Source organism: Podarcis cretensis (genome assembly GCF_951804945.1).
Source record: "Podarcis cretensis genome assembly, chromosome: 4".
NCBI classification, from domain to species: Eukaryota; Metazoa; Chordata; class Lepidosauria; order Squamata; family Lacertidae; genus Podarcis; species Podarcis cretensis.
Genome location: NC_137173.1, coordinates 37,232,527 through 37,245,083, shown reverse-complemented (window position 1 = coordinate 37,245,083; position 12,557 = coordinate 37,232,527). Strand labels below are relative to the sequence as shown.

Here is a 12,557-nt window from a genome sequence, read left to right as displayed (position 1 = left end):
TATGCCTTTTTTCTATGCCTCCGTTCCATGTAGTCTAATTTGGGCTCAAGCCTGCAAATTCTTAAAAGTCTATTCATTGTGTACAAACACTAAAGAACAAAGTGTGGACATGTTATTTCAATTGCAAAAGTTTTAAGACTGAAACTGTAAAGTATTGCATGTTTTGCAGACTTTATTTACTTATAAGAAAGTGGTAGAGATGGGCAAACACTCAGCTGCTCAGCTGAACTTGCAGTTTGACTACTTGTTTTCAAGTTGAAAGTTTGAAAAACCATGATGGGCTTTACAAGGGCTTGACTTATAAGCAGCCTGATTTCCTATGCTCTGCCCCACCCTCCCAACTGTCGTATTGAAATAATGCTTACCTTAATGGAAAGGGGCTTTGCTCAGCAGCAAAGCTTCCTAGATCATGTGCCACCATATCATGAGACATTGTGCATCTCATTACAAATGTTGTATAAAGCAAGCTGGCCACCAAGAGGAGGCCCTCTTGGGTTTCATCTGACCTATCATCCTTCCCTTCTCCTCCTGGCACCTCCTTCCTGAAGGTAAGATTCCCCCCCCCCCAAAGGGCAATAGCTCAAACTCAAAAAGTAGTCAGTTTCAGCAGAGGGGCCATGTGGAATACTCACCTCATCCACAGAAGTAGGTTTTAAAGCTGATAAGCTACTACAGTGGTACCTCTGGTTGCAAATGGGATCTGTTCTGGAGGTCACGGCTGCATCCCGAGGAATTCGCAACCGGAGGACCGCTTCTGTGAATGTGTGCGGCGCGTAGAGTGCTTCTGCGCATGCGCTCGGGGCGAAACCGGAAAAATACTTCCGAGTTTGCCACATTCGCATCCCGAAGATTACATATCCAGAGGGATACGTAAGCAGAGGTACGACTGTACTATTGATGTGATAAAAAATGTAAAGGTAAAGGACCCCTGGATGGTTAAGTCCAATCAAAGGCATCTATGAGGTATGACACTCATCTCGCTTTCAGGCTGAGGAAGCCAGCATTTGTCCACAGACAGCTTTCTGGGTCATGTGGCCTGCATGACTAAACCGCTTCTGGTGCAACGGAACACCATGACAGAAACCAGAGCATACAGAAATGCCGTTTACCTTCCCGACGCAGTGGTACCTATTCCTCTGCTTGCCCTGGTGTGCTTTCTAACTGCTAGGTTGGCAGGAGCTGGGACAGAGCAATGGGAGCTCACCCCTTCACATGGATTTGAATTGCCGACCTTCTGATCGGCAAGCCCAAAAGGCTCAGTGGTTTGCATTAATACTAGTTAGGCAATAATGGCTCAGGAACACAACTGAAGAGCTAAAAAGCTCAGCAAAATTACAACTAATCACTTATTGTGAAGGATAGCATGCACACTGCAATATCTCCAGCAATAAATATTTTCCAAAAACAACACAGGTTAAAAAGAAGTATTCAAAATGACATCAGTGTCAGATAATGTGTGTGAATTAAATGTTTAGGCTTCTGTCTATCACTGTGGAATATATGAAATATATGTATATTGTATATATATGGAATACATGTATATGTATATATATGGAATATATGTATATTGCAGTGAATGCACATTGTTGATATGTGAAATACCAAGGATTTGATCTTCAAGCAACTTTGCAGGTGTTCCAAACGTAGTAACATTTCTTGGGTATAGCCCTACTTGCAGAAACCAAGTACTGCTCCAATAAGTTTCATTTCTAATTAACTTAAAACTTCAATGGGATTATGTATCTAAGAATTCCAAGATATTCAAGTGTGTTCAGTTTTAGCTAAAGTGTCTTTCTTGTAGGCTTTATTAGTACATCAACATTTAAAAAATGTAATATAAAAGAGCAAAGAAATTTGTGTTAAATTAAATTATAGCCGTGCATTAAATTAACTGTATTTTGAAAATATTGCTGGAGTTTGGAATAGAACTTGACTACAGAGGCACCAGATGTCGTCACTTGAAGCAATATGCTACCCTAAAAATCCCCAACTGAGCAATCTTAAATAATCTTAAAATTAAAATCCTCAGCACTAGAAAGTTCGTTCCCCTGAACTCAGTGGGATGTTTAGTGTGAGAGTTGCCACCTCCAGCAAGTGTATTTGTTAAGCCCTGGTGTAGGGTATATTTATGCTCTCATATGGAACCAATTTGTAATTATATTTATTTGTCTTTATTTCTCTTTCTTTGAGCAAATATCTTTATCTTCCTCATAATATGAATCTATTTAATACTTACTCTTCAAAATAAATTGTGAGCATCATAGCAATACAGCCAGTGTAATTGTTGATAGGTGCATAAGCCATAAGAATTTGAAAGTGTATATGAAAGTATCCCAATAAACAAAACCAAAACCGTTTTATAACCCTTATGGATACTTTGTTGCAGTGTACTGAAAGACAGAATTCCCCAGTGACATCTCCAGGATCCTCTCCACTTGCACAAAGAAGAAAGCCACTTCCTGAACCCCTCCAAGGACCTCATCTTAGCCTCCCACCAGTGCCTCCTCGACTAGATCTAATTCAAAAGGGAGTTGCTCGATCCCCTTGTGCCAGCCCTACTAGCTCACCAAAGGTAGTCTTATTTACTCATACCATTTATGGTTTTGACACCCTCACCCAAGAAATTAGATGAGATCCGTAAGTGTTTACATATGTGATGCCTGCTGGTACATGGGTAGGCTTCTCAGGTTGCCCTTGCTACTTTCACCATTCTTGCAAACTACTGCTTTAGGAGCAGGCTGCAGTGCACCACAAGAGATTCAAGCCAGCGATGAAACTGTTGTGTCAACACACAAATCCTTTCTCTGTCTTGATCACTGTCTGTCTAGCTATCTATAGAGAGAGAGAGAGAACATCTATTGGATTTTTCACAAGTGACTACATTAACTAAATAATAAACATAACAATTCTAATCAAATGCAAATAACTCATATACCCATAAAGAACAGTGTTACTCTTGTTGAATCACTAATAATTGCTTCTACAGCTTCCCAGTCATTTGGTGCTGGCTGCTGCTGTTGCATGACAATGTTCTCTCTGGCTGAAGACTGGTCTACCTCTGCCTCTTTTTCTTTCACACTTAGATTCTCATCCCCACTGCTTTCCCTTTGCTTTCTCCACTGCTGCTCCTCTTCATCTTTGATCTTCTCTGCTTTTCTTCCATCACTTGTCATCTGTCACTCCATACCTCTTCCTTCCCCCATCCAATATTCATTTGCCTTTGCAGGAGCAGGCAGTACAGTGTGAGTTCCTGTCCTCTGTGCATGCACTTGGTAAGAATGTAAGAAAAAGGGAAATAAATTTTAAAAAACAGTTGTAGTTTAATATGGTTTATTCTGGACTGTTCAAACCCCCTCCCCACAAAAAACCACATATTGTTCTCCCACTTTGTAGACCCGCATACCCTGCATCCAGAGTTGTGTTAAAAGTAATTTTTACGGTCAACCTGGGGGCCCTTACAGAGCTATAGTAAAGATCCCCAGTGACTTAGTAAAAATACCACAAAGCATACATTAAGTTGGGCATTAGAATCTAAGCTATATGTTTGACATAGGCATCCCTATGACATTAAAAAAAAAAATGTTTCTATTGTAATATCCCCCATCCCATGCCATACCAATTTAATGCAGTAGAAATACTGGTGTCAAATTTTACTTGTATCTCACCTTTCAATGAATACTTAAGTATGCCAATAGAGTACACTATTTATTATTCCAGTTTGCAAAACTAAATAGCAAGTGAAAAACAGTGGCTGTGTTCACACATAACACAAAGTCATAAAGCTTGGCTTAAATCATTTGTGCACAAGCTACATACTGGTGCACACAGTGCAAGCATCCCCACTTTTCACTTCTTTCCAAAGCCATGGAGAAGCCAACTTAGTATTACATCTGAATTTGACCTCATGGTTTGCTTTGCCCTAACAAACCACAACCTTGGGTGCAACACTAAGCTAGCCTGTTTCATGATTTGTTTACCCCCGTGAAGGAAGGGAGAATCGTGTACCAGTGTATAGTTTGGCTTAATAAAAGATGGTTCTTGGCTTTGCATTACATGCAAATGCAGCCTTTGAAAAATTGATTATCTGACTTACATTTAAATTGTACAATATTTTCAAATTTATCTTCATTTCCATATGCATAGAGTGGTATCAAGTGAAAATGTTTCATTAGCAGAAGCATTTCCATTTGCACAACAGATTTTCACCTCCCTCTCCTCTTCCTGCACATACCCTGCACCTTCTCCAATTCCATTCCAGATATTTGGAGGGTTCACCAGAACAGATTCAGAGGGTTTTGTGGGAAAGGAGGGGGAGATGAAGTTCCACTGTGCAGCTGGAAGCTTTTGCTCTACTTGGATGAATACCATCCATAATTTGTACTTGTCATATGTTGTTGAAAGTAAGGTGAGAAACTGTAAACCCATGGTTTACTTACAGTTACATAAAGGGAAAAGCTGTACTCTCAGCAAATTGTAAATTCTCTTTAAGAGGGAAAGCATTCAGAAAAATATGCTTTCTTTAGGGCAGAAAGAATAGTCAACAAAATAGTACAGTCATGCACAAGCATTCTTCCTAAAGCAAGATCACTTGGGTTGTAATTGGTACACCAAATATAATTAGATTTTTAATTGAATGTTGAAGGCATGCTTTGAAAACTGTATTAGTGAGTCTGTGTGCCTGCCTGTATGTGTGTGGATGACCAGTGATAACTTACAATTTACTTTTTATCAGCATTTTGCCTTCAACTTGGTAGTTCTATTTGCAAATTAAATTTCATTCTAGTTGCATAATGCTTAGACAACTGAAGTACATAAAATGTTTATTCATTGCTATCATAATTTTAATTAACTGTCATTTAAACTGGCAGTGAAGGGTCAGTGTTGCTGGTCTTTAGCCATGAGTACAGACATTAGTTTAAGATGATGAACATGATGGTGTATTCTGGGAATTGAGTATATTGCTGATTTTCTGTAATGAATATTTTACAACTCACGTTACCTATTTTATAGTATTTTTATTTTTAAAGTTTTCAACTGGTTATACTCTGATCATTATTACTTAGCAAAAGTTTGGTGCTGCGTGAACATGCAAAGAATATTCTATTCTCTTGCCAATAAATGTCGTAGATGCAGAATATCGCTTCCCACTTATATGGGAAAGAAAATAGATCTTTTAAATTTCAACTTCCTGTCAAGAATTATTATTACAATCTCACTTGGAATAATTGGGATTGGGCTGTGTGGGAAATGAAAAACATTGCAGGTAGAGAATAGTTTCCCCAGCGCTTTAAAGCCTTGCTTAGTTTTTTTCTGAAGATAATTCTGTGGATAAAGCAAACCTGTTTGTAATGCATGCAGTTATAGATATATTGCTTTCTGTTGCGTCTCCCTAGTCTTCTCCATGCATGATGAGGAAGCAAGACAAGCCTCTTCCTGCACCACCGCCGCCTGTACGAGATCCTCCCCCACCTCCGCCAGAAAGACCCCCGCCCATTCCACCAGATAATAGGCTAAGCAGACACTTGCATCATCCTGAAAGTGTGCCTTCCAGAGACCAGCCTATGCCGCTCGAAGCCTGGTGCCCCAGAGAGGTGTGTGGAACAAATAATATCGCAGGATGTCGAATAGTAGGAGGCGACGGTTCTCCCAAACCTGGACTCACAGCAAGCTCAAATATGAATGGTCGGCACTGTCGAATGGGTTCTGATCCAGTATTTCTGCGAAAACACAGACGCCATGATTTGCCTTCAGAAAGTGCCAAGGTGAGAGATCCATGGTGCATGAAGCTTAATTTTATTTCACACTCTGGCACAGTGGCCCACAAGTTCAAGTGCCGTTTTATTGTTCTTTTCTTACCATTTGACAGCTATATAATTGAAATCCTGTTAACAATCAAAGAATTATTACATCTACTCATTTAAAGTAACGCTACAGCTTGTACACTTTAATTTGTGGGTTATTTGGTTACAAAAAAAGGCCAGAAAGAGGGAGCCATTAAAAACTTTAATCAAATTATTATGATAGTGACTTTCTATTGCCAATAGCTTCATTTTTTCCTGTTTTGTGGTTTTCTGGAGATTTCTTTGTGTTTTTATAAATACATTTATTTAAGTAAGAGAGAAGAGTAAGACAGAAAGGAACATAGAATAAATATATAGGCCTAGTTTGCACATCAGATTAAGCCAAACTATGGGTTGGTGCAACCTCCTGGGGAAGAGATTGTGTCTACTTTGCTTCTTCCCAGTTATTTTGCTGCTGTGCCATAGTGAGCTCAGCAATAGTTTAGTGTGTCTTTCAAACTCTGGCTCATAGTTTAGCTCTCTCCAGACTAACTATATGCTGTGAACAAAGAAGAAACCTTGGTTATGATTCATGGTTACTTTGGAGAGAGCTAAACCACGAGCCCTGGTTCAGATTACATATGACTTAGCTTATGTTGACACACAACAGCTGAACAACCAGAGAGGAACAAAGCAGCCACAGTATTCTCCTCAGAAGCTTGTTTGTACACACTAAGCTGTGGTTTGTCTTCGCATGATGGCAAACTAGGCCAGTCTGTGTTAAATGCCTGGAGTTCCGAAGAAGACCACTTTTTGTGTAGAATTATGAGCCTAGGGCTTGCCTATCAGAAGGTTGGTGGTTCGAATTCCCACAACAGGGTGAGCTCCCATTGCTCAGTCCCAGCTCCTGCCAACCTAGCAGTTCAAAAGCACGTCAAAGTGCAAGTAGATAAATAGGTACCGCTCCGGCAGGAAGGTAACTGGCATTTCCGTGCGCTGCTCTGGTTCGCCAGAAGCGGCTTAGTCATGCTGGCCACATGACCCAGAAGCTCCCTCAGCCAATAAAGCAAGATGAGTGTCGCAACCCCAGAGTCATCCGCGACTGGACCTAGCGGTCAGGGGTCCCTTTACCTTTACCTATATTGGTATGGGACTACAAAGAGCAGATTGAGAGACATTAAATTTGAGGGGAAGGACTTAAATAATGCATCCAGTTATTGATTTTACCTACACATTGTGGAGGAATTATAATACTGAGAAATCCATCCTGTGCAGATATTTTCAAATGGCCATCTAGGAAATGAAGAGTATGATGTTCCACCTCGGCTCTCACCACCTCCTCCAGTTGCCTCAGTCTTGCCGAATATGAAGTAAGTTTTATTTTAAAGTTAAAAATACTGCTTACAAAGTATGAGGGAAAAGAAAGTTGGCTTGATTAAGTTAACAAATTAAATTTCTGTTAAAACTAAAATGTACCTTGTCTAAATAAAAAATTAAAAAATAGTCCAGTAGCACCTTAGAGACCAACTAAGTTTGTTCTGGGTATGAGCTTTTGTGTGCATACACAGTTCTTCAGATACACTGAAACAGAAGTCACCAGACCCTTATATAATACCCAGAACAAACTTAGTTGGTCTCTAAGGTGCTACTGGACTATTTTTTAAAAAAATTATTTTGACTGCGTCAGACCAACACGGCTACCTACCTAAATCTATACCTTGTCTGTGCATGATTTTAAAACACCCTAAAAAGATGCATATTTACAAGAAACCGGGGATGAATTTCCTGCTGGAGTAATATGAAATGAAAAAACAGTATGCTCTAGTTCCTCCAAATCCCATTGTGGGACAATGTGTCAATTATACAAGAGATGAGCGTCATTCTTTGGTCAAGTTCTGGAAAAGCATGGATTTGGTGGCGCATACGACAGGGGTGTTGTAAAAACCAGAATTAGCATGTGGTGGAAATGGGAATTTTGCCTCTCAAGGAGATACTCTAAAATATGAAGAAACCTGTCAGAGCTACTCTGCTTCTTCCCCTACTCCCAGTTCATTGTGATAGAGGAAATAAGCATGTTAGCAGTTCATTTTGTATATTTTGTTGAAGCAGCTCCCCATGAGGCATTTTTGCCAGGAGGAAAAAACCCACCAAATGTATTCTACGCCCCATTTGATTAGATCCTATGGTTTGCTTCTCATAATTGAACAAGAAATACACTCTTCCCCACCCCCATCCTTTATTTCATAGAAAGATGCAGCCCAGCCTCAGATACTAGCCAAAGGCAAATGGGAACTTAGGGTAAATGCATACTAATGAGCCCAAGAAACCACTTCTTTCAAAGGAGTAATAATGAACTGTTTTCTTGGGTTCATTAGTATGCTTTCCCTGCCTTCTAATGGTCACAGTTTTTATCTTGGTTTCCTACTGGTCATAATGCGGCATGTACATTCTTTTATTGTGCACATTTGTATTGAATTAATATAAAGTCAATGCATCATGTGTGGAATGTGTTCTGTGTTTAGGTTATTGTTCTTGGTAACCTCTTACCATACTAATATTATGCTGTGTTTCCAGATGTTCTTTGTTTTAACTTCTTGCTTTGCTGACCCAGTAGCAGGCTCTCAGAACATGATACTTCCTCATAAATAGCAAAAGTGTTATATAATAATGTAGTGGTAGCGTAACAAGTGTCAGCTTACATAGGTTAGTAGTTGCAAGAAACAGCTTTTTGCTATGTTTGTTGCCTTGTAAGCTGGATGTGCCATGCTGTTTAAGCACAGCAGATCCTGTTAATGGCAAACAAACACTTTCCCTGAGCTTTTACTCATTGTAAAGCTTTGGAAGATGGAATGTTCCTTTTCAGCTGATTGGAAAACAATTAACATTTCCAGGGCAAACTATATGATATGACTCTCTTGTGGAACTGTGGAACTTTAATATGCTTAGAAGTCATTGTATTGGCTTAACATTATTGAGTGCAATCAATCAATCAATCAATCAATCAGTCAATCAATGCTGGTTTGTTTCTTGATATGTTGCCCTTAATAGGTTTTTTGAAGAGTAGGATATAAATGCTTAAAATAATTAGGAGTACATTTTAAAGCATACAACATTTCTTGACATGTTTATTAATAGCATTGTAAAATTAGCCATATCCATTAATAATATTTTATGGCTATTGTAACTTAAACGGAAATTCAAAAGACTGGTGCAAATAGATTAGTAGGGAGATTTGATGAGGTTTCAAAAGCTATTTGCAGAACATGGGAGTCACCTTTAAATAAACCAGTCTTACATGGTTAAGGTCACAATCCTAGACCTACTTACCTGGGAGTAAGTCTCACGGAGTTCCATAAAGCTTAAAGCTTCCTTCAGCATAGTTGTGGGTAGGATTGCAGCCTAACATATCAATATATGCCAGGAAACTCAGTGAGATCCCATCAGATAAATAAGAGGCTTTAGTAAGCCTCTTTGAGTTCATTAACAATAAGATCATTTGATGGGTTCAAAGTTAAGTTAATTTGGATGTACCAAATTGGATTGAGTGAACTAAGGTGGGTAATTCCCCTGAAGTAAAAATACACTCGATTTTAAAACAAAAATTAATCTATTCAGATGCAATAGTCAACCTCATTTAAGGAAGGAAAATGAGGATTCAACATGGTTTAAACTAAGTCCAGAGAAATGGAAGGGCTTTAGGAACACACGAAGCTTTATCCTGTGCTCCTGGTTTTGTGAGTTAGCAACATTAAATTTAAAATTATGCTAACACTTTTAGCTTTGAATATTTAGTTGGGGTACAGACAAGAGGCATAAACCTCTTTGTTTGAATATATGATGTGCTTTGGCTCCCTCTACAGAAGGTGGTTAAATATTGCACTGCATGAATATTTAAATTTCAGATTCTCATCTTCTACTGAAAATCCATTTTCTGTTACTGTCAGTTAAATTTCTGCTTCACATTTTTTAAATGTCTTGAGTTCTTTTAACTGACTTTCTTCTTCTTTTCTTCTTCAAACTTTGGAGTATGTTTAATATATGTAGAACTCTCACTCTACTTGGCTTTTACTCTCTTAACTTGCCCATAATGGCCAGGTTGAACATGTGGAATCACCTTACACAGTTTATGTAGTACATTGAATGAAGTGTAATAGTTAAAACAGATATCTGGAACCCACCCTGCACAGAGGATGGGAAGAAATTTGAGTGGAAAAGCCATTGATAGGAAACAACTAAGCATCTCCTATTTTACCCTTCCCTAGTTCTTTTCCATCCAAAATGGCTGTTGCTTGTCTTTTTCTTGAATCAGGCTTTCTTAAACTTGCATGTAGTTTGAAAATGGAAAGTGTGCAGATCTTGCTAAACATGCCATCTCTCTGTCATTTAATATTGGGCACCTACATTATACATTTCAGGATCATTTGATGAATGATTAAACAAAAAAATAAGTTCCCGTTATCTCTCTCTCTCCTTTGGGACATCAGCTGAAGATAAAATTACTATGTTAAGGGTCAAGTGTCCACTGCTTCTAACATCTAGCTGAGGGGGCACCAGAAATCTCATAATTTTCCTTAGCTTTAACAGGAAAACATTATGTAGCTACCTTATCAATAAGCATCATATTCCATTCATATTTATGCTGAACTTATTGCATATTTTTGTTACACACAGTGTGAAAAATCACCAAATGAGTGTTGCATTTGGATCCAGGAAAGTTGTTGGTTCAAATCCCTCCTCAGTTGGGAAGCCTATTAGGTGACCACCTGCTAATCTTAACCTAACAGCCCTGGAAAAAGCTCAATTTAAATCACCAATAAATGTCATCAATATCTGCTACTATAACAAAGAAACTTATCTGGGTTTGATATACTTTTCTCTTGAGGTCTCCTGTTCCTGTTAAAAATTCCCTCCCTGAGAAACCAAGAGAATGTTTAGAAGAAGATGAATACAAGATTCCTTCATCCCATCCTGTTTCTTTGACTTCACAGTCACCTCATTGTCATAATATAACGTCTCACATTCGGTAAGGCATGGTTTGAAGGCAATGGTGGAATCATTCTTTGGCATGATAGTATATCTAGTTTCAGTTTAATTTCATGTTTTAATTTATTGATGCAAGTGTTCAAATTAGGGTGATACCAACTACTATCATTTTCATACAAAATATGATGTGGTCAATATAACTTTTTAAAAGGTGATCCTCCAGATGCTTGTTTGTTTGCTTAAATAATGTCTCCATTGCTTTATATTTAAAACATCATCATAATCTCAAAACTGTTTACAGACTGAATCAAGGCATCAAAAAAAATTACAAAATAAAACAAAACATTACAGTACAAAGTTAAAATATTAAAAAAATGCACATTTAAAATAACTTAATTAACAGGAAAACAAAACATAAACATAAAATATTAGATAAAAATCAACTGACCGCAAAAGAACTATATAAAACAGTATAATTAGTAACTAAGCAAAATAACTGAAATAGAAGCTGCAGTTCCATTATACCCACACATCCCTACACCTGTAACCACTCCCAAATACATCCTTAACCATCCTCCACAGCCAAACCTCACTCACATTCATTTATTCCAGCCATGCAGATACCTCAACTAATCCCCAGTCAACCAGTTGTTACAGGGCATTAAAACCATATAGCAACATTAAGCATAATTTAAAACCAGCTCATTCACCCAGCTCCATCTGGGGCAATATAATGCCATGCAAACAGCCACATGACATCTCCCTCCCCATCTCTTGCCAAAGTAGGGTCATCCCTATATTGCTTGGGTCTCTCACACTGAGTGGTATACAACTCTGAAAAGCAAAAAATAAAATAAAAAATAGGGCAATCCAGACACTTAACTCTGGGCAGCAAAAATTCCGTTTTCCAACCAAAAGGGGGTGGCACCCTCACATTGCTCTTGAATTATTTTCCGGAGATAGTATTTGTTTAGAAATAATTTTTTTGTACCACTTACTGTTACAAATGTACCTTGAAGTAGATTACAAAGATAGGAATAAAAATTACATTAAAACTATTTCAATTTTAAAATTTGTTATTAATTAGTAATGTTTTTAGTTTTCTGACCCCCACCCCCATTTTAGAAAGGTGAACCAGTAGGTTTTTTTAGAAACACAATGGCTTAATGAATTAATGATCATCTATGGTGAATTTCCTTTTTCTGTTTTCGTATAACTAACATGCCAGTGTTCAATCTCTGCTTTCAGTGTATGTGAGAATGAAATAATGAGCGAAACACACAATTCTGCCTCTGAGATGAAAAGATTGAAACATCCAGAGATGGGTATGACTTCTAAACTTTGTTTTTCCATGCTTAGAAGACAACCAGATTATTTTTTAAGGTGCAGTTTTAAGAAATCTGCTTTTGCTATTTAGGTGATACCTTTGAGCCTACTGTTCCAGTACCTTTACCACCTGCCCGACCTCCTTTGAGGGAAAACTTAAAACATGGCTCAGTAGTCAACAGGACTCCCTCTGATTATGACCTGCTTGTGCACCCTCCAGGTAATACATTATTTTACATCTAATTTTGTAGCATAAATTATGCAGAGGAGAGCTGGTGGAATAATGAATTTCTATTCTTTTATGAATTCATAGTTGGGCTACTTAAACATATTAGACCAAACAATGCTACAAATTGTAGGTATATTGTATATGTTTAAACTTGACATAAACGAACACACATGCATATACAACTAGATATATTATATTTTAAATGATAAAATGTAGCACAGCAAAAATATCTTGTAGTC

General features: G+C 38.0%; 1 protein-coding gene across 2 annotated transcripts in view; it reads left to right on the top strand.

Annotated features, from left to right (window-relative positions):
* CBLB (Cbl proto-oncogene B) overlaps positions 1-12,557 on the top strand; it is a 63,209-nt gene that overhangs the window by 38,809 nt on the left and 11,843 nt on the right. For both annotated transcript variants that reach the window (XM_079974357.1, XM_079974356.1), the window contains exons 11-16: positions 2,387-2,572; positions 5,394-5,762; positions 7,056-7,150; positions 10,663-10,803; positions 12,012-12,088; positions 12,181-12,309. In XM_079974357.1, the coding sequence (XP_079830483.1) occupies positions 2,387-2,572; positions 5,394-5,762; positions 7,056-7,150; positions 10,663-10,803; positions 12,012-12,088; positions 12,181-12,309 (997 nt within the window). The remainder of the gene's footprint in view (positions 1-2,386; positions 2,573-5,393; positions 5,763-7,055; positions 7,151-10,662; positions 10,804-12,011; positions 12,089-12,180; positions 12,310-12,557) is intronic.